The 23,479-nt window shown below is 43.0% G+C and overlaps 2 protein-coding genes across 3 annotated transcripts in view; one reads left to right on the top strand and one right to left on the bottom strand.

The window, feature by feature from the left end:
- Positions 1 to 282: 282 nt before the first annotated feature.
- Positions 283 to 11,635, top strand: rnaseka (ribonuclease, RNase K a). The gene is made up of 4 exons (XM_034164198.1): positions 283 to 480; positions 2,405 to 2,487; positions 4,824 to 4,950; positions 11,361 to 11,635. Exons 1-4 carry the CDS (start codon positions 406 to 408, stop codon positions 11,376 to 11,378), a joined length of 303 nt encoding a protein of 100 aa, XP_034020089.1. The 5' UTR covers positions 283 to 405; the 3' UTR covers positions 11,379 to 11,635.
- A 199-nt stretch (positions 11,636 to 11,834) lies between these two features.
- The window catches only part of alox12 (arachidonate 12-lipoxygenase), a 38,405-nt gene continuing 26,760 nt past the window's right edge, over positions 11,835 to 23,479 (bottom strand). For both annotated transcript variants that reach the window (XM_034164196.1, XM_034164197.1), the window contains exons 12-15: positions 17,438 to 17,559; positions 16,095 to 16,195; positions 13,703 to 13,873; positions 11,835 to 12,017 (exon numbers count right to left, since the gene is read on the bottom strand). In XM_034164196.1, the coding sequence (XP_034020087.1) occupies positions 11,838 to 12,017; positions 13,703 to 13,873; positions 16,095 to 16,195; positions 17,438 to 17,559 (574 nt within the window). In that variant the 3' untranslated portion in view covers positions 11,835 to 11,837. The remainder of the gene's footprint in view (positions 12,018 to 13,702; positions 13,874 to 16,094; positions 16,196 to 17,437; positions 17,560 to 23,479) is intronic.

Genomic DNA, 23,479 nt, shown 5'->3' with positions numbered 1-23,479 from the left:
TGAGTCACACTTGAACTGTGCCAATGTTGGTGACGTCACTGCCTGAGAAAAGACTGTCAAGTAGTCAAAGAGTGTGTGTGAGGAAAGATGAATCACACACAAAAAGTTCAGACGTCTTCGTTTGAGGTTCTAGAGTCCAAGAAAAAAAAATACCATATTGTTTTGTATTTGAAATTTAAAATGTTACCATTTTAACGTATGTTTGTCGATAATTTGTATTTAGTCAGAAAAATAAACATCTAATATAGTCTGATTAACAGTGGAAGTCCGAAGCAGAAACTTCCGCTTTCCGCGGGTCAGCTGAGATCTGAGGTCAGTGAGAAACAGCAGCACACCCACCGATAAACTCAAAAACGATTTTCGGATTCTTTTTCGTTACTTTTCCACGTATTTGAGCGTTTTCAAATGTCGCTGTGGATCTGTGGTCCTAAACTCGCGGCCTGCGGGTTCGTGTTGAGCGCGTGGGGCGTCATCATGTTGGTGAGTGTTAAGAAAATAAGATTTCGTCAAACAAACGCGATTTATTCATTAAAGTTTGACTTTACTTCAAACAAATCACGGTTTAATCTGTTTTTATTACAAATTGCTACAGAAATTACAACAAACTTTTCCCCATGTGATTACTGTACATCTATATTTTTTCATGTTTTTTTTATTGTCAGCACCAATTCTTTAAAACTCCATTAGTGATTTATTAAAGCTATGATGTGAAAAGAAGTTACAGTTTGTACTGACAGTTCGACTTCCTCATTTTGTTTTCAGTTGAATATTTTGAAAAGTTCAGTGTTTTATGCAAGCTTTATGGCACTGTGGTCGAATAATCCTATTTTTTTCTACTAGTTTGCTTAGTTTATCCACTAAGTGAACAAACTACAAGTAGTCATTTGTGTTTTGTGACAAGTATAAAGCACTAACCCTTTAAGGGGACATGCCTGTATAATGTTTGGATTCTGTTTCAAATGAAAGTTTAAAATCATTGATTTGTGTTGTATAGTTGCCCATATGTATCAGCGTACAACAAAGCAGATCATAGTACACAAAATTGCAGTACTGTTTAGTGTAAAAGTACCTAGTTGAGACCCAAAACTTTCAGGTCATGCCTTTCATCCCTGATGGCCAAGGTCAGGGTGTGAAATCCTACACCCACGACTAGGGCTTCAAATCTCATGGTTTTGATTTCTAAAGGCGGTGCTTGAAATACCAAGGCCAAGGTTTTGATCCCTAACGTTAAATACCAGGGTTTGAAATGCCATAGGCTTGACCTTTAAAAACCAAAGCCACTGTTGGAAAGGCCAAGGCTTTGACTCTTAAATTCCAAGGTTAGGGCTTTAAATTCCAACACTTTCACCCCTAAAGAACTAGACCAGGGCTCAAAACCCCAAAACTAAGGCTTTGATTCCCAAGCAGCCCCGAGATTTCCAGCAGCTCTTTCCATTATCATGTAATGTTTCACTATGTTGTGTTGTGCAGGTTATATGTAAAATGCACAAAATTCCATATGCCTTGAAAATGCTTTAAATTTTCTTGAGATGATGAATACCTTGAACCCTTAAGGCATCAAGGTCAGGGCCTGGAAAAAAAAAATAGGCGTCTAGGCAATACAACCTATCTGTAAAATTAGTTTGAGTAATTCCAAAAGCTTGTCCAGTGGGACAGTTTCACGCTGTTTGTAGGTGAACAACATTCTCTCTTTTAAAATGGTCCTATTAAAAGGCCCTTTTAGGACCTGGTGACCCACCATTATGTAGGTCATGCCCCATTTTTATGAAGCAGTACTAAGGGAGATTGACTGCAATTAAAGGTTAGTGCTCAAATTTTAGTCAGAGCTTAAAAATGGTGGTGATCATGGGGACAGACTAGCAAGTTAGGCCCTTCTACCTCTAGTCCCAAAGTGTAAAATTTAGACCACCCTTTTGAGGTGGTTCAAGTCTGTTCTGGTTTAAGGCCAAGGTGGCTGTTATTGTTTTGTTTCAAGACATGACAGGAAGCATCAAGTGAAGTTTTTCAAGATCACTAGGGTTCCTCCAATTCCTCAACTTGAATATTTTTGGCAAGTTTGACTGAAAAATATTTGTATCATATCAACCCGGGTACTATTTTAAAGGGCATTTTACATTACATTTGTTGAAAATTGCAGCAAGATGCCTGCAGGAATAAGTCTGCTCGGGTTGAAAATGTGTTTGACATCTGAATAACTCTTGTTTCCATCTTCAAACTTGCCAAAAAAGGTGGCAAACATTCATTTTTAGTTCTAGAACTTTATCTCATAATGACTCTCAAGAAAAGTGCATGTTTCTATGTTGGTAGAATTTTATTGGAGTAGTTTCTGCGAGAAAATCATCTGTCTTTGAGGTCAAAGTGTAACCCTATGATGCCCTTTGACATCAGGTATCCTTCTCTTCAGGGGCTGCTGGGGATTTTCTTCTCCACACATTCAGCCGTGTTGATCGAAGACCTGCCTCTGGTGCATAATGACACACTTGGCGAGTAAGTAGTTTTCTTGTCACGGTTTTCTCTTTTTGCTTGCATGCACATGCGGCTCTAGGTAAAAAATAAAGAAATAAAAGTTCTATGAGGACTTTTAGGAAGGCAGGGGTGGTGGCCAAGTAGTTAGTGCACTTGGTTTCAGTGCGGAAGGCTCCTGGTTCAAACCCCACCCCTGCCACTTTTCTCCATGTAATGTGGGAGTTACATCAGGAAGGGCATCATGTTTAAAACTTGTGCCAATTCAACATGCAGATTGACCTTGGGTCTGCTCTGGTGACCCCTGAGTGAAAACAAGGGAGCAGCTGAAGGGACTTGCGTACTCTTACTATGGGGACTTTTAGGAAATTCATTGACATATGTTATTTGTAGATATTCTTCCATGTCTGTCCTTCAAGAAACTGTGTGTCTGTGTGGTTGGACAAGAAACATCCTCTGCATTGTATCATTCCACCCAACTGTATATGGGAACCTGCTTTAACTGGGATACTATCTTGTGATGGACTAACATCCCGTTCATTGGGAGTCGTAGACTCTCATCTGCTTCACACTACAGTATCTGGAGATAAGAAATGGCCACATTGGCCTCAGGGCCTGTATAGGTGTTACTACTTCTTTGTGTCTACTTTTGGAATTGGTTTTGTTTGATGTCATGTGCTGCAGTTAGCTGATTACCTCAAGGTGCCTCTGTGAGAAGTGGAGAATCACATCAGAGCGCAGCTCGTCTGTACTATTATAACGAGATGTGGTGCGTGTTAAGAGCACGTTGAAACACGCTGATGCTTGTTGATGTTCATCCTGATAAGCTGAGCTCCTCAAAAAATTTTGGGCATGCTGAAAATTTTCAATACATGCCAGCGTGTGACTCACACGTCCTGCACATGCTGGACATAAGATGTAGGTAAGTTAGATGATTGTTAGCAGACATTTCTTGTAATTTACTCATAAGTCTAAATCTGTCCATTCATGCTGGCCACTGATTGGCTGAAAGCCGCGGTCTGTATGCAGAACGACTCTTTGATTCGCACATGAAAAAAATAAAGTCTGACTTGTTCATTTCAGTCCAGTACACCATCACAGACGGACATGAATCCACATAAAGCTCCTGATTTTTGAAAATTACCTCTGAAACTCCTTTAATTCGTGGCTGTAAATGTAGTGTTTTAAAGCAAGTCCCTCTGTGGTTTCTTCTGCTGCAGGTGCGTTAAGGCACTGTGATGATTTAAACTTTTAAAGCGCCGTCGCTGTGGTGTAATCATCAGATGACCTGATTGATCTATCTGGGTGATCACGCCTGATTAATGCGCTGTTTAAACATTTAAAGTGCTGTTGGTGATCACCACGCCAGAAGATCACACACCACTTCATTCAGATCACACCTGATCACGGTCGACTGGCACTTTAAAAGTTTAAATCATCACAGTGTTTCGTTATTCAGGTCTGTGATGACCTGATCAGTGGATGATCAGACCTGATCAGGTCCGCTGATCAGGAAGCAACCACTCTGGGCTTTAAACCTTTAAAGAGTCACAGCCCTCCATTCATTCACGGCCGCGTTTCCCACAGCCAGTCCATTCATCAGTATTCTGTACACAATGAAAATGGTCCACCAAGATAAAAAAAATAACAAAGTCATGACACAATGGCTATTTAGCACGTAGCCATTGCGTCACCATGTCGTGTTGCACACCAGAACTGCCTTGGGTCCTGGATGGCTACCATCCAGGCACGACCATTTCCCTGAGTATCCTCCAGCATGCGGATGCAGCAGTGCTCTTGATCCCAGTGACTGGACCAAGATAGCACCTACATAGAGATGGTTACTTTCGTCATGGGCCTAGTCTGTCTGGGTGGTTTCCATTTAGGAGACAGGGTGGGACTGTACATTAGCAGATGTAACAAAGCACAGTCCAGGCTCCTAGTCCTGATTTGACCTATGCCTGGACTCACCCTTGGAGAGAGAGGGTGATGAAGGAATTCAGAATGTAACTACTGTTGTTCACATTGAAAGGAATCAGTGGAGGTGGTCCAAGCATCAGGTTAGCCTGACTCCTGGACACCTCCCTGTGAAGGGCCTTTTTGCACATCCAGCAATGAGACAATCATGAGTTGGGCCGAGAACACACTCGAAACAACTTTGAATTACCCAGAAGGGGCTGTTAAACATGGGCCAGGATATCTTGGCTTTCAGCTCCAGATAAACCTGAAAATAGAGGATTTTTGTCCTCTCAAACACGGTAAAATACTTGAACATGAACTGCACAGGCTGTCTTATATTATAAGACGTGTTATGTTAACGTTTTTGGAACTTGTAATGTGAATGTGTCTCCCCCTCACAGTCCAAACCCGCCAAAGAAAATCTACGACGTCTATACGCAAGTCGGCTACAACTGCTTCATAGCAGCTGCCATCTACCTTGCGGTCGGAATATTCTCTTACTGCCAGATGAGGCTCAACAAGAAGAAGGTGATTCCATTTTTGACTTTGTACTCTTTGTATACAGAGTCCAGTTGTGTTTGTCTTAATTTGACTGTATAATTGCACACGCCAGTTGAGATACACCTTGGATAAAAATGTTTAAACTCAATTTCCCCCAACTGCCCATTGCTGTCCAATTACTTTTGGCCTCTAAAGATGGAAGGGTTGTGTTATCACTGTCCAAATACTTATGAACCTGGCTGTATGCTGGCTACATGAGTAACTTGTGGAACCGCTTACAGACATCTGACTCACTGTTGCTAAAATGATGAAGTTAGGCATCACTAAAATAAAAATAAATGCTTCAGCCAGCAGCACAAATGATGCCACAATCCCAAAGTTGCACTTCGCCAAACAGCCTGCAAGAACAGAATCGCACCATTTGGGTGATTCATTTATAGCTGGCTTCAGGGCCGACGTAGGACACACGGCTAACTGTCTATCTACAGGCTTCTTGCAGATCCTTCAAAAGTCTTAAAAATGGCAAAACATAGGAAATAAGACTTTAATCATTAAAAAATACCAAATTAAAGATTATTATTTGTTTATTATTTAATAATTCATTGAAAGAGTTTCAGAATACTACTCAAATCGAGACAACAGAACCAACAAATCTTGCATTTCTTGACGGGACACTCAAAGTCGACCCATTTTTAACTAGCTTGTTGTAATGCGATGACATGAGAAAGTGGAAATTTCAAGAAAATTGGCTTTTCAAGGCAGATTTTGAGAATCAGCACTTTCAGATCTGAGACCTTGGTCCTCTGTTAGAAAAAGGTGGATTGTCCCCTCTGGGTCGGGGAAGAGTTATTGCCACAAGTGAAGAAATTTAGTATCTCGGGATCTTGTTCACAATTGGGATAAAGTTTCCTTGACATTTGCACGAACTTGATCAGCTCACTGTTACGCAATCTACGGTGCAGAGAGACTCTCTGGGGGGGCTCTGAGTCGAGCCACTGCTTCTTTGCATCAAAAGCAAGCAGCTCAGATGGTGAGTACATCTGGTTAGAATGCCCCTTGGTCATGTCTTCTAGGAAAGTCCAACTGGGGAAAACACAGGACACGCTTGGAGGGATAAGATTTCTCATCTGGTTTGGGAATGACTTAGAAACCCTCAGGAAGTTAAAGGACTTTGGTGAGAATAGGGACGTGTGGGATAAGATGCTTGGTCTATTGCCACTGTGACCCGGATAAGTGTCAGAAGTCCTTCGAACTCATCATGAAGGGAATCAAGGAAATGGAGCAATTTGCAAACATCTGAGCCAGCAGACGTCAGGTATGTCTCAGTTCTGCCCTCGTCTCCACTACACCTGGCCTCCGACCAGTGCTAGCAGATTTTCGAACAGCAATTGTCTTTATACCTACTTTGTTATGTTGGCCTTAAAATTCATTCCGACTGACAGTGTGAATGAATCATTACCACAAACAAAAGACTGAACTGCTTTGAGCTGAGTACCCCATTGTAAACAGGGGACAAAGCGTGTCTCAGACCCCCTCCCCGGTTAAGGCTGGGTTTCAACTGTTTCACATATAAAGCTTCCTTCACTCCCCTCTCAAACCATTTCTTTTCTCTGGCTAAGATTTTAACTTCCTTTTCCTCATATGTGTGGTTGGTGTCTTTAAGGTGGAGATGAACTGCAGACTGAGGTCCACCAGCACCCTCTCTGCGGTGTTGGTATAGCCTTTTGTGCAACGGCTGCTTAGTCTCACCTATGTAGTGTTCGTTACAGTTTTCCTGACATCTGATAGAATACACTACATTGCTCTGTTCGTAACTAGGGATCCTGTCCTTAGGGTGAACTAATTTCTGTCTCAAGGTGTTAACAGGTTTAAAGTAAACTAGGATTTTGTGCTGTCTGAAAATCGTTTGTAGTTTTTCCTCTACTCCTGCTAAATAAGGGAGAGACACTCCTCTTCTTCTTGGCTCGTCTCCTGTCTGTCTGGTCTCTTTCGTCTTTGGGACTTATGCACTGTTGAAGAGTCCAGGCAGGCGTACTACAGACTGTACCCTGGGGACCCCACTCCATGCATCTATGCGCTGCCCAAAATCCACAAACGGTATTTATTTTTTAATTGTATGTAGCACAGATTCCATCACTTAGAATTTGGCCAAGCACCTCAAGCGGATTTTGGCTCCTCTAGTGGGTAACTCAGACCACCATGTGGAGAACACACAAGATTTTGTGAACAAGATCAAGGACCTTCAGCTGGAGGCAGATGAAATTATGGTGTCATTCGATGTGACATCGTTAATCACCTGTATCCCTACTGCTGAGGCCATCACAACTGTGGTGGCGAGGACACATCTCTACTTGAAAGGACCAAACTTATACCAGACCACATCTGCCAACTCTTGGATATCTGTCTTAACACCACGTATTTCCTGTTTAGAGGGAATTACTACAGGCAGATTCATAGTTGTGTGAGGGGGATCTCCGGTATCCCCCATTGTGGCCAATCTGTACATGGAGCTAGTGGAGAAGATAACCTTGGAGTCGTTCACAGGCATCTCTCCCAGTCACTGGTTCAGATATGTTGATTGACACATGAGTTAAAATCAAGCAACAGGAAGTGGAGGCTTTTACAGAGCACATCAACTCAGTGGACTCCAATATCAAGTTCACACGTGAGGATGCCAGAAACAACCATTTAGCCTTCTTGGACTGTGCTGTTACGATTGGAGAGAACAGGCAGCTCCAGACAGTGGTTTACAGAAAACCCACTCACACTGACCAATATCTGCTCTTTTGCTCAAACCACCCCCTTGAACACAAGCTCGGGGTAATCAGGACTCTTCAACACAGAGCTCAACAGGTACCCACAACTACAGAGGAAAGGGCTAAAGAACAACATGAGACAGAAATTTCTGTCTCACACCTTGAGACAGAAATTAATTCACCCTAAGGACAGGATCCCTAGTTACAAACAGAGCAATGTAGTGTATTCTATCAGATGTAAGAAAAACTGTAACGAATACTACATAGGTGACACTAAGCAGCCATTGCACAGTCTTTTGTTCATGGTAATGAGTCATTCACGTCATCAGGTGAGGCATCAGTCCCATTGTTAGGAGGGGCAGCTGCCCTGTCATTAGGAGGGTGCTAACTAGAGCACAATAGGGGCTAATTAGAGCAATTATTGGTCACTAGCCAATAGCAGTCAGCCTCTCAGTAGGAGGGGTCTGGTTAGGTTTAAACTCCAGCTTTTGTGGGCTTCTGTTATTCTTTTCTACAAGAGTCAAGACAGAAGTCAGACTACCAGAGCAAGAATTTTAGCTAAGGAAGCTTCCTCGATTAGAAGCGAAACGTCCTCGTGTCAAGCAACCCAGTCCAGTTGAAGATTCAAGCTTCTCTACTACGCTTTACAATAATGCCTCAAATTCACCCCGATGTGAGGGTGCTGCCATGCAAGGCGCTCACTACACAGTGGGAGCAACTAGGGGATTAAGGACCTTGCCTAATGGCCCTTAGTGATTTTCTGGTCAGGCTGGGATTTGAACAGAGGATCCTCTGGTCTCAAGCCCAATGCTTAACCACTAGACCATCACCTCCCCAAACAAAAATAGACAAATATCTTAAAATAACAAAGAATCTACAAATCAAACATAAACCTTTAAATGATCAATTTAATTCTTACATGTCTGTGTGCAAACTTTATATTTCATAAATCTATCAGTAAAACTTTCTTTGAATTTACAAATCACAGGATAAAAAGATTTAGAGACAAACTGCTGCTGCTTCATCATACCAATATGACCAAAAAAAAAAAAAAAAAACGGGGTTTTAGACAATGTACCACACAGTCAACAGAACACAGTCAGGTTGGATTTGTTTTTTGTTTTTCATTTTTTAGTTTATTTACTTATTTTTGATAACTTGAAGAAAAGTCATTTTTTACTATCATCTCATGCCAAAGAAATTCCTGAGCAAAAGAAACAAAATGACAGAGTGTGTGTGTGTATATATATATATATATATATGAGGTCTATTAGAAAAGTATCCGAACTTATTATTTTTTTCAAAAACCATATGGATTTGAATCACGTGTGATTGCGTCAGACAAGCTTGAACCCTCGTGCTCATACGTAAGTTTTTCCAACGCCTGTCGGTTGCGTCATTCACCTGTGAGCAGGCTTTGAGTGAGGAGTGGTCCACCCCCTCGGCGGATTTTCATCATCAGGAAATGGCGGAATGATTTGGGCTTTTTTTCCATCAGAATATTTTCAGAAACTGTTAGACTGGCAGCTGGAAACCATTAGTAAAATTTATCTGGCTTTTGGTGAAAATTTTACAGGCTTCACAGAGAATAAGGACTGTTACTACAGCTTTAAGGACGCTTGGCGCACCGCGCTCCGTGCCGCCATCGAGAGCCACAAACCACCGGATCATTTCTAAACGGATGGCTCTGTGGATCCGAGACCGTCGTGTGCACTTTCTCTGGTTATCACAAGAGCTGGACATCAACCATTTTCCGGCAGATTTCACTTTTAACAATTTTGTCATGGAAAGCCGAGCGGAGGCTTCGCGCATCACAATGGATTTGCTGACGGAGCAAGACAAAACCACCTCCGTTTTGGTCTCACAGGACGGCTTTGAGATGGTGTTCAGACAGCTGTCGGTTTTTCCATCGAGTGATTATCCGAGAAATTGTGGATGTGCCTGGACATGCCAGAACATGTCCCGTGAGTCTTCATCACGGCGTTGCTGTGCGCCATGCGGCACCGCCACGACGCGCAAAGCCTCCGCTCCTCTTTCCATGACAAAAACTCCTGTAACAGTGGAATGTGCCGTTCATTTCCAAACTGGACGCTGTGTTTTATACGGGACGTCGTCTGACTAGCACAGGAATTGTGAAAAGACGTGGACATCAGCACTTTTTCGGCACATTGAGACAGACGTGCGGAGGAATTCCACGTGTCGCGGGCGGTGCCGCATGGCGCACAGCAACGCCGTGATGAAGCCTCACGGGACATGTTCTGGCATGTCCAGGCACATCCACAATTTCTCGGATAATCACTCGATGGAAAAACCACCGACAGCTGTCTGAACGCCATCTCAAAGCCGTCCTGTGAGACCAAAACGGAGGTGGTTTTGTCTCGCTCCAGTAGCGAATCCATCGTGACGCGCGAAGCCTCGGCTCGGCTTTCCATGACAAAATCTCTTGTTAAAAATGAAATCTGCCGGAAAATGGTTGATGTCCAGCTCTTGTGATAACCAGAGAAAGTGCACACGACGGTCTCAGATCCACAGAGCCATCCGTTTAGAAATGATCCGGTGGTTTGTGGCTCTCGATGGCGGCATGGAGCGCGGCGCGCCGAGCGTCCTTAAAGCTGTAGTAACAGTCCTTATTCTCTGTGAAGCCCGTAAAATTTTCACCGAAAGCCAGATAAATTTTTCTAATGGTTTCCAGCTGCCAGTCTCTAACAGTTTCTGAAAAAATTCTGATGGAAAAAAAGCCCAAATCATTCCGCCATTTCCTGACAATGAAAATCCGCAGAGGTGGACCACTCCTCACTCAAAGCCTGCTCACAGGTGAATGACGCAACCGACAGGCGTTGGAAAAACTCACGCATGCGCACGAGGGTTCAAGCTTGTCTGACACAATCACACGTGATTCAAATCCATATGGTTTTTGAAAAAATAAGGTTGGATACTTTTCTAATAGACCTCGTGTGTGTGTGTATATATATATATATATATATATATATATATATATATATATATATATATATATATATATATATATATATATACACACACACATGTAATTGGTAGGGACAAGTTGATTCATGAGTCAAGTTTTTAAAAGATTTAAGAAAAAAAAGAATCTAAAGAATTCATAGTAAAAGTTATTTGAATCAAGGAAAAGCTGCAGTATAAAAACAAACTTGTTTTACACAAAGTCTCCCTCTGATTGGGGGGAAAAATGAAATATGGAGCAAAAATACAAAACAAATGTCAAGAAAAACTACAGTAATAGAAATTTCTGAGGAAAATGTTATGAGGTCAGCTAAGAGTGAAGTTTTTATAAAGAAAGACTGAAATGTAAGGACATAAATGATAAAATGATGCTGTGATGTGGAAAAAAAATTAGCCCTTGGGCTAATTTTTGGGCTAACATTGGTTTTTAGGGCAGAGTCAACTTGCAGTGATAAATTGATCGATAAAACTATAAAGTCTTTCCAAATATTCATGCGCCGTCTTACTTTCTTCACGACAATCAAACGAGTAAGGTGTAGGCACGTGTTTAGTTTGGGTTAGTTGTACAGAAGCTATCAAATGTTCACATGTCAACAGTTGGTTTTATAAAACTGGTAATTGCTGGTTATATTCCGATAAATTTTGTTTTTTTAATTGATTGTATGTTTTTCACCCTTTTTTTTCTGTCTGTCATTGTAGGAGTACCTGGTGCACTAGTGCTACTGGCTGGATCCCGGAGCTCGGACCACACAATGGAAGCTGAATTTGGACTGAAAAGGCGACATGTTCGTTGTCTTTTGTTGAAGATATTGAAATGTGGTGGCCCTCGGATATTTAAGACAAAATCAACTCTACCTCTTGATCAAATTGCTTTAAGAATTAGATTTTTGCTGGAAGGAGATTGATTATTTTTGTTAAAGCTTTGTTGTAAAATGTCTCTTTTAGACCTAATATAAAAGAAATATGTCGTTGTTGGCCATTGATTTCTTCCGACTTTGTTTTTGTTTCTACAGGGTAATTCTACTGTAACAGAATTACAATCAGTCATTTTTTATAGTAAGCTAAAATATGACCATATTTTCCTGTCATTGTGCTGGCGCAACCTCATAAATCAAAAATAAGGAGATCTCAGCTTTTGGAAGGAAAAACTGCACAATGATATCTTGGTTGTCATTTTTAGATAGTGATGCTGTTTTCTACGCGGCTCGGCAGAAGGGTGAGGTACGGGAGCTCCACCCCTTCATTCTGAGTCTGGATGTCTTCTTCGATGTCTTTGAGTTGTTGCTTGAATTTGTCAATTCGCTCCTGGGCCTGCCCCTCTGTGAAGTAGCGCTCTGTGTAATGGCCCAAAGGAACCTGCATTAGAAAAGAGGGGAAAAAAAGGATTAAATCAGACCCTCTTATATGGAATGTATTCTTCCTGTTGAACTAATGGAACCACATGACTAAAAACAACCCGTTTAGGTGCCTTTTCCTTTAGAGATGAGCTGCTGGTGCTGTCTTGTCCATCTATAGTGGACCATCTAAATTGCATTGTGCGAGTGCATTTGGGGGGGTGTCCATCTTTACACAAGGTCACCTTGTGATGTAATTGAGATTTATTGTTTTTCAGTTTAAATATGAACTTCATCATAAATAATTATTCATACAACCAACCAATGCAATGGCTGCTTTCACTAAGATTCACAGTTGCAGCATACTGTCACTCAGCATTTGCATAAAATAGGGTTCTTGTTTAAGTTGGCCCCACCTAGCTGGTAGCATAGGCCATATTAGATGAAATGGGTCACTTTTTTTTTTTTTTACAGGGACCTTTTTAGTTATTTAAAGAAGCCAATTCTGACTAAAAAATGAAAGGCAGTTTGTAGCTCTGCCTCTCTCTTGTAGCTAATGTGACCAAGGGGTGTGGGGGTTCCAGCCATGCTAACAATGGCGTTGGAGTGCCCTTTGCTGGACAATCAATGTACTGACATCATTTCCAACAGTCAAAGTGTTTTTTGCATTGTTTATTGACCAAAATAAAAGTCTTCTTATTCATGAAAATATTGCAGATATTAATACGTTTGTGAAAGGCTTACCAATCGACCAACCAATATACTGGCCAGGTTCTAACTTCTACTTAAATGGTGTACAGAGTTCTCTGGTGAAACCAATGGGCTCTAACATTGCCAGAGTGTCATTTGGCCATGAGGAGTGAAGTTTAATCAACTTGTACCTGCTGGCCCCCCTCACATGTGCAAAGTATTGAAGCACGTGAGCGGATCATTTACTGGAGCAACCGCCAAAGCTCCCTGAGGTGAAACACTAAGGTATAGTTTTATACTTTTCCATTGGGGTTTTCTTCTGTTTTAAATTTATGCTTTCAGTTAAATTTTGGTGTCTTTTCATGTGTTAATGCACATCAATGTGTACAAGCTAAGAGTACCTGCATCATGAATCTGAAGATTAATGAAATAAATAACAAAATCTCTGAGCTCATAGATCTCTATTGGTCTATGGTGCACTCACATTCTACTGGCTCATAATAATGTACTAGACCACTCTTCATTTTAAGACCAACATACCCATGGGCACACAGATGACCACAAGTATATTTAGTATTTAAACATGGGTGCCTGTTGGAAACGTCCAATGAGATTTGCATTGTGCTGTGCGCTGCTTTGCCTGGTTGTAGGATAGTGCTTTCACCATTTTCCACTTATGAGACTTTAAGGATCTCTTACATGAAACAATCCATCCATTTTCAACACACATTCACTCCAGTTAAGGGTCATAGAGGGGCTGGAGGCGGGGTACAGCCTGAGACAGACAAATGCATTCACACCTGCACTCACTCCTACAGTCAGTTTAAAGTGTCCAATCATTTAACCTGCATGTTTGTGGATGTGGGATGAAGCTGGAATAATGAAACAAACCAAAGTATTTAAAGTTAAAATGTAGATTTAAAAAAAATTGTCCAATATTACACCTTTAATGACCTCGTAAGAACATTATTGGGCCTTACTGACACACTGTCCTGCTGAATGTCGAGACAGACTTACTGCATCCGGCTGTGGTCTCCCCAAATGCCATGTGATCGCCATCTCTACACAAGATTGGCTGACATCAGGAAGAGTGTCCATGATCATCTCCATGGTAACAGCATCCTTGTCAGTGGGTGGGGGGTGTCTCATGGTGCAGGGGGTGTTGGGTACCCAGGCACACCAGTCAAACTTAAAAAAAAAAAAAAAAAAAAGATGGAGCACTAATTCTGACTTTGTCCACTTGTAGTCCCCAATGTACCTCAGCATCACTCCCAGAATAGTGCAATTTGAATTTAGTGTCTTAAGGACAATTCAACATGCACAGTGATGATTCATGTGATTCACAATGATTCATGTGCATTAACACATGAATCTTGTTACATTATAACAAGATTTTTGACCATATAAACTTCAAAAGATATCCACTAGCCACTGTAGAAGAGTCAAAGATGTAGAACTTATCTCCAAGACATGTCTTCAGCACCACCACCACCATCATCAGTGTTGCTTCACAAGCAATTCTACTGTTTGCATATACTGAGATCCATATTTACTGGAACATTGACAAAGCTTTGGTTATTTTTGCTGTTTTTTCACATCATGGTCCTCCAGTCTTCTAAAATGCCCCTCAGATATTGGCAGCGGTATTAAGCCAGTGAGGTTAGATTGCCATGCATTGTTGCATCCACCTCAGTATAGAGCAGTCCTGGGTACTGGATGGCAACAACAGAGAAATAGAATCTGTCCAACTCCAACTTGGCCTTTTCAAGTTGTCAGTACTGAGGTACCTGTGCACTGGATCCTGTTCAGTTAAGTGCATTGCAATACCTAAGTAGTCATTCACAGGATCATCTAGAGACCTACTAGTACCATAGGCATCCAGTCATCGCCTTACTGATGAGTGTCCAGATGTCACACCATACAGTAAGACTGGAAAACTCAGCAACTTAAACTCTTGGACTTTCTTCTCTTGCAAAGGTTCCAACATCACTAAACACCTCTGTCTGGCGATCCCATAAACTCCTCAGTGCCATCTCAGCCTGCTTTCTCAACTCCCTATACCGCTTGGAATTCCCACCAAGACAAACACATTCACACCTGCACTCACTCCTATGGTCAGTTTAAAGCTTCCAATTCACCTAACCTGCAAGTCTTTAGATGTGGGATGAAGCTGGAGTAATGTAAAACCCATGGGCTCTAGCGTTGCCAGAGCATCTTTTCGCCTTGAGGGGTAAAGTTTAATCAGCTTCTGCACAGCACCACCTGCTGGCCTCCCTTACATGTGCAAAGTATTGAAGCGTGTGCGGGTCATTTACTGGGTCCCTGAGGTGAAACACTAAGGTACAGATGACAGGGTACTACTGCGCCCTTGGACAAGACACGTTGTCTGCATCGTCCCAGTCAATCCAGCTGGATTGGCATCATGTCCAAAACAAGTTCTAGACTCTTACCCATTTGTGTAGGATGTACTTCTACTTCTTCATGTAATACTCTGGATGATACTCCTACTGTGAACATTAGTTATTCCAATGCAATTTTCAGGATCATCTTCTAAAAGAATTCCCACATTCTATTTGGGTCATTTGTTTTTGTCTCTCCTTTGATCCAGATTGTGTATATTAGGGAAGCTACAACAAAACTGTGTTCAAAGTTCACAAAGCGGGCGGTTCTACAGAAGTCTCCACCATCTTTCATGAGAACATGATCCATCTCTAAGCTACACCACCGGTATAAGAATACCATGTCCAGCTGTGTAACTCTGGATACTAGTGCAACCGAAGGACCTTTGTGGCCGGGACGGCGGTGGGATCAAACTAAAGACCAGAACTCTACCAGATCAGCCAAAAGGGTTAGCCAAGCTAGCAGGAACATCTTTTCAATCTGGACTTCACCTTGCTTCATATCTCCCCACCATTTTTGACTTCGTCCCAAAGTCACAGGTGCATTTAAGCATGTTTTGTGACTACCCACATCCTGCCGACAATGCCAATTGTGACCAAAGGACCTTTGTGGCCGGGACAGCGGTGGAATTGAACCCCGGACTGCTCGAACTAAAGACCAGAACTCTACCAGGTCAGCCAAAGGGGAATTCCCCGTTAGCCAAGCTAGTGGGAACATCTTTTCAATCCGGACTTCACCTTGCTACAATAGGATCTAGCGGCTCGTATTCCCAAAATTTTATGTCAAGGAGCACTGAGCATTTTCACCACAGTTGCCCAAATCCATGGGAGCATTTACAGTAAGTAGCCCTGTCAATGCTCACACTGAAATCACCAACGACCAGGTAAGTGTCACCTCATCTCTCTTGCCGAAATATCATTCATCACAGCTGTCGAGTATGTTCAGACACCAGGGACATCTCAGACTCATAACAGACATGTTGACAGTGCCCCTCAGTGAGTGTTAGTACCTGTCCATTGTTGGTCGCAGAATGTTGGGCAGTGCTTGTGAAAATGACAACTGCCAGCAGAGTGCTGAGCTCCTCTCGGTTGCCGAGCTGACAGGGGAGACCTGAAATACAACCATCATCAAGTTTACTACACACATCAGGATCAGCCATCATGTGGACGATCGTTAACATTTTACCGCACAATCTTTGAATGGGTTTTGACGTATAATCGTGTAATGCCATCGCTGATCAGATGTGCAGAGAGTTATGTGCAGAAAATTAGGAGCAGGAATGATTTTGGTCCATGTCAAGATAGATGTCTGAAGAAATGGTCTGATGACTTTGATCACATCCCACTGTCTAAATAACACATCAATGTGAATTGGTGGAGTCATTTTCGGAACTTGTCCTGGTGCTGCACGTCATCGCATCTACCACATTATAACAGTGCCTTGGGTCCTGGGGGGCAGGTCATTCCAGTTGTATCCAATGATCCTCCAAAGAGACCTAGTTGTCACACTTTGCCGCACCTACAACATCATGGAACTGCCTTGGGTCCTGGATGGCAACCATCTACCTGCCGCAGTCAGGTAAAGCATGGACATTCCCTTAGGTTTCTCCAGCCCAGGGGTGCCCAAGGTCGGTCCTCGAGATCTACCTTCCTGACACTCTTAGTTGTCTCCCACCTAAATCCAGTGAAAGGCTCATTAAAAGCCTGCTAACGCATCTTTCATTTGATTCAGGTGTGTTGGAGCAGGGAGACAACTAAGAGTGTCAGGAAGGTAGATCTCAAGGACCGAACTTGGACACCCCTGCTCCAGCCACTGTGGTCTTCACACCTATGTGCTGGATCGATCATGTACAGAGAACCACATGGCCAAAATTTCAAAACTAAAGCTCCCTCACAATTCAAGTGACATTCCTCATCCCAGTCTCCCCAAATAGTCACTTCTTTGATTGTTTCCAGTGGTGCCCATTTGAAGACATCCGAGTTTCTGGGTTTGAGATTATCCTGGATCAAGAATAAAATCCAGGCTTTTAATGACTTCCTGGACTTGACCAGTATTGATCTTGATGAGACATTCACTTCTCTCAGCAATGACATTCATTCATTCATTCATACATGCCTGGGTCTTAAGATCTTATGGTCCAAGGAATGCTGCTTAGGGTCCTGGCGGTTCCTGTCTTACTGTATGGTTGAGAAACTTGGACTCTAACCAGTGAGCGAAGAACAAAATGAAATTTTTTGTTAGAAAAATTTAACTTGTATTTGAGTGAATTTCTCGAATTTCTCCTTGTGTTTTCGTCTTTTAGTGTAGCTGTTTAGGTTTTAGTGTGACATATTTAGAATATTCAGAACAAACCAAAGTGGGGGAGTTCAGTGAAGCCTTCCTGCGTTACGTCTCTGATCCAGGCTTGAAGTTCCAGGTCCTCCAGCACCTCATTGTCTGACTGGTAGAACAACCTCACCATATCTGAGACAAAGCTGAAAGAAACAGGTTACAGTCAATTACAATCCACCATAAATTATATCAATCCATTTAGATGCATACTAATCTGATTTCAGATTATTTACCAACTCGTCTTTTTAACAAAGTTGCAAGACTAAGCATTCTGAGACAGAGCAGCTTTGGTGTCATGATTCTCAATAGTGACCTCTGCTGGACAAAAAAAAGGAGTGTAACAATTTCCCTACGAGGGTACTTCAAAATTTTCTTGGCCTGACCCAGACGTTATCAGAAGAAGATTATTCTTGCGTTATTTTTCAACATAGTCTCCCTTAACTTTAATGCACTTGGTCTACCGATGTTCAAGCTGGTGCACCGGCAGGGACCAGGAGAATGAGTACAGAAGTGTGATGGACAGGATTGTGGAATAATGCAAACTCAACCACCTGCAGCTCAATGTATCGAAGATGAAGGAGCTGGTGGTGGACTTCAGAAGACCTGTCTGAACTCAGTTACCATCAACGGAACTGAGGTGGACATTGTAGACAAGTACCTGGGTGTCGACATAGACAACAAAATGGACTGGACTGTGAACACAGATGCTGTGTATAAGAAAGGTCAGAGCCAACTGTGCTTCCTTAGGAGGCTCAGATCTTTCAATGTCTGCAAAAAACTGTTGCAGATGTTTTATCACTCGCTGGTCTCCAGTGTCATCTTCTACAGTGTAGTGTGCTGAGACAGCAGGCTGAAGACAGCTGACATGGGGTTTAGCTGGAGTCTGTGGTGGAGGTGTCAGAGAGGAGGATGTTGAGGAAACTGTGCAACATCTAGGACAACACCTCCGACCCCCTGCGTGCCACACTGATGTCCTGTCAAAACACCTTCAGCCATAGACTGAGGCCACTGAGGTGCACCACGGAACACTACAGGAGGTCTTTCCAACCTGTGGCATTTAGACTCTATAATTCGTCCCCCGTCTGCAGGATAAAAACATAATGAACAGAGTTATTCAGTTATGTGCAATATTGGTGAATGTTGTGCCTATTGTAAAAAAAAATGGTCACTGTTTACTGTTTGGTACTCTGGCAAAATAATTTCCTTATTGATAAAAAAGTTCATTTTATTCTTACTCTTCACTATTCCTTGGAGGAAGAAGGTCAGCTCTTGAGTCTCCAGATACGTTTTTTCCAGGTGAGGCCAAGAACTTTTTGAAGTATCCAAGTATCCATTTTGACTTTCAAAGATAAGTATCAAGGGAGGGAAGCAAGGTTCATAGTCTATAACCGTGATAAATCGGGGAGGCAGATGCCCAAAGCCTCCAGTGTCTGGCAATAGAATGTAAGTAAACCCACTGACTATCTTCATAGTCACTCCCCTAAACCTCATAGCCATCTGGATTATGTCACCAATGTTATCTGTTGTAGACAAACAGTCACACACAAAAGACTTGAACTCCAGACCTCAGGCATGGAAGCAGGATGCTTCAACAAGGAGGGGAACAATCCCACGGCCTATACCTGAGGTTCACATGGGTTCATGTGTATTTATAATGTATACTTTATTTACAGATTGAACAGCAATTACTACTATCTTGACTAGTCAGAATTCACTGACAACCACCCAGGGAGAACTGCGATCTAACCTTTCTTCCAAAAGTATCCCAACTGTCTGCCGCAGTCAGGGGATACTTGGTTATGTTCTTGGCCAAGTCCAGTCTCTGGACACCTGCATGCTGGACAGTATCACATAAACACAGTGTTCTAGTTGATGTTCTCTCACAGTTCAAGTCCTACACCTCATGTAGGTCTCTGATTAACCACAGAAATTACCCAAGAATTTTGTAGCTTCAGTCACTGTAAAATTGCAAACCCCAGGACGACATAATAGACTTGGATCTTCAGCCGTCAGCAACCTACCGACACCCCGTCTATCAAAATACCAACACCCTGTCTACCAACATCCCGCCACCCCATCTACCAACAAACACTGTCTATCAACCTACCCACACCTCGTCTACCAACATACCGACACCCCGTCTACCAACAAACCCCGTCTATCAACCTACCGACGCCACGTCTACCAACATACCCCATCTATCAACCTACCGACGCCACGTCTACCAACATACCCCATCTATCAACCTACTGACACCCCGTCTACCAACAAACCCCATTTACCAACCTACTGACACCCCGTCTACCAACATACCCCATCTATCAACCTACCGACACCCTGTCTATCAAAATACTGACACCCTGTCTACCAACATACCGACACCCCGTCTACCAACAAACCCCGTCTATCAACCTACCGACACCTCGTCTACCAACATACCGACACCCCGTCTACCAACAAACCCCGTCTATCAACCAACCGACACCCGGTCTACCAACAAACCCCGTCTATCAACCTACGGTCACCACGTCTACCACCATACCCCATCTATCAACCTACCGACACCCCATCTATCAACCTACCGACACCTCGTCTACAACATACCGACACACCGTCTACTAACACACCCCGTTTATCAACCTACCAACACCCCGTCTACCAACATACCCCATCTATCAGCCTACCGACACCCCGTCTACCAACCTACCGACACCCCGTCTATCAACCTACCGATACCCCGTCTATCAACCAACCGACACCCGGTCTACCAACAAACCTCGTCTATCAACCTACGGACACCACGTCTACCACCATACCCCATCTATCAACCTACCGACACCCCATCTATCAACCTACCAACACCTTGTCTACAACATACCGACACACCGTCTACTAACACACCCCGTTTACCAACCTACCGACACCCCGTCTACCAACATACCCCATCTATCAGCCTACCGACACCCTGTCTACCAACCTACTGACACCCCGTCTACCAACATACCCCATCTATCAAAATACTGACACCCCGTCTACCAACTAACCGCGTTTACCAACCTACCAACACCCCGTCTACCAACTAATCGCGTTTACCAACCTACCAACACCCCGTCTACCAACATACCCCATCTATCAACCTACCGACACCCTGTCCATCAAAATACAGACACCCTGTCTACCAACAAACCCCGTCTATCAACCTACCGACACCTCGTCTACCAACATACCGACACCCCGTCTACCAACAAACCCTGTCTACCAACAAACCGACACCCGGTCTACCAACAAACCCCGTCTATCAACCTACGGACACCACGTCTACCAACATACCCCATCTATCAACCTAACGACACCTCATCTATCAACCTACCAACACCTCGTCTACAACATACCGACACCCCATCTACTAACACACCCCGTTTACCAGCCTACCGACACCCCGTCTACCAACATACCCCATCTATCAACCTACTGACACCCCGTCTACCAATAAACCTACCGACACCCCGTCTACCAACATACCCCATCTATCAACCTACCGACACCCCATCTATCAACCTTGCGACACACCGTCTACCAACATACTGACACCCTGTCTACCAACCTACCGACACCCCGTCTACCAACCTACCAACACCCCGTCTACAAACATACCCCGTCTACCAACCTACCAACACCCCGTCTACAAACATACCCCATCTATCAACCTACTGACACCCCGTCTACCAACAAACCTACCGACACCCCGTCTACCAACATACCCCATCTATCAACCTACCAACACCCCGTCTATCAAAATACCGACACCCTGTCTACCAACATACCGACACCCCGTCTACCAACAAACCCCGTCTATCAACCTACCGACACCTCGTCTACCAACATACCGACACCCCGTCTACCAACAAACCCCGTCTACCAACCAACCGACACCCAGTCTACCAACAGACCCCGTCTAGCAACCTACGGACACCACGTCTACCAACATACCCCATCTATCAACCTACCGACACCCCATCTATCAACCTTGCGACACACCGTCTACCAACATACCGACACCCTATCTACCAACCTACTGACACCCCGTCTACCAACCTACTGACACCCCGTCTACCAACAAACCCCGTCTACCAACATACCCCATCTATCAACCTACTGACACCCCGTCTACCAACAAACCCCGTTTACCAACCTACCGACACCCTGTCTACCAACATACCCCATCTATCAACCTGCCGACACCCCGTCTATCAAAATACCGACACCCTGTCTACCAACAAACCCCGTCTATCAACCTACGGACACCACGTCTACCAACATACCCCATCTATCAACCTACCGACACCGCATCTATCAACCTACCAACACCTCGCCTACAACATACCGACACCCTGTCTACTAACACACCCCGTTTACCAACATACCGACACCCCGTCTATCAACCTATCAACACACCGTCTACCAACATACCGACACCCTTTCAGAAAGCGCTGTAACTAGGTTTAAGGATATGATTCCTTCTTTATGTTCTCTAATGCCATATACCAACACAGTGCAGAGTAGCTACCTAAACTCTGTAAGTGAGATAGAGTATCTCGTCAATAGTTTTACATCCTCATTGAAGACAACTTTGGATGCTGTAGCTCCTCTGAAAAAGAGAGCTTTAAATCAGAAGTGCCTGACTCCATGGTATAACTCACAAACTCACAGCTTAAAGCAGATAACCCGTAAGTTGGAGAGGAAATGGTGTCTCACTAATTTAGAAGATCTTCACTTAGCCTGGAAAAAGAGTCTGTTGCTCTATAAAAAAGCCCTCTGTAAAGCTAGGACATCTTACTACTCATCACTAATTGAAGAAAATAAGAACAACCCCAGGTTTCTTTTCAGCACTGTAGCCAGGCTGACAAAGAGTCAGAGCTCTATTGAGCCGAGTATTCCTTTAACTTTAACTAGTAATGACTTCATGACTTTCTTTGCTAATAAAATTTTAACTATTAGAGAAAAAATTACTCATAACCATCCCAAAGACGTATCGTTATCTTTGGCTGCTTTCAGTTATGCTGGTATTTGGTTAGACACTTTCTCTCAGATTGTTTTGTCTGAGTTATTTTCATTAGTTACTTCATCCAAACCATCAAGATGTCTATTAGACCCCATTCCTACCAGGCTGCTCAAGGAAGCCCTACCATTATTTAATGCTTCGATCTTAAATATGATCAAGCTATCTTTATTAGTTGGCTATGTACCACAGGCTTTTAAGGTGGCAGTAATTAAACCATTACTTAAAAAGCTATCACTTGACCCAGCTATCTTAGCTAATTATAGGCCAATCTCCAACCTTCCTTTTCTCTCAAAAATTCTTGAAAGGGTAGTTGTAAAACAGCTAACTGATCATCTGCAGAGGAATGGTCTATTTGAAGAGTTTCAGTCAGGTTTTAGAATTCATCATAGTACAGAAACAGCATTAGTGAAGGTTACAAATGATCTTCTTATGGCCTCAGACAGTGGACTCATCTCTGTGCTTGTTCTGTTAGACCTCAGTGCTGCTTTTGATACTGTTTACCATAAAAATTTATTACAGAGATTAGAGCATGCCATAGGTATTAAAGGCACTGCACTGCGGTGGTTTGAATCATATTTATCTAATAGATTACAATTTGTTCATGTAAATGGGGAATCTTCTTCACAGACTAAGGTTAATTATGGAGTTCCACAAGGTTCTGTGCTAGGACCAATTTTATTCACTTTATACATGCTTCCCTTAGGGAGTATTATTAGACGGCATTGCTTAAATTTTCATTCTTACGCAGATGATACCCAGCTTTATCTATCCATGAAGCCAGAGGACACACACCAATTAGCTAAACTGCAGGATTGTCTTACAGACAAAGACATGGATGACCTCTAATTTCCTGCTTTTAAACTCAGATAAAACTGAAGTTATTGTACTTGGCCCCACAAATCTTAGAAACATGGTGTCTAACCAGATCCTTCAGATCAGGGAGACAGACACCCTCTCTACTTTTAAGATTAGGCTTCAAACTTTCCTTTTTGCTAAAGCTT

The sequence above is a fragment of the Thalassophryne amazonica genome, chromosome 23, assembly GCF_902500255.1.
Source record: "Thalassophryne amazonica chromosome 23, fThaAma1.1, whole genome shotgun sequence".
Classification (NCBI taxonomy): domain Eukaryota; kingdom Metazoa; phylum Chordata; class Actinopteri; order Batrachoidiformes; family Batrachoididae; genus Thalassophryne; species Thalassophryne amazonica.
The sequence above is the reverse complement of the archived record's forward strand: the minus strand, read 5'-3'. Positions and strand labels throughout refer to the sequence as shown.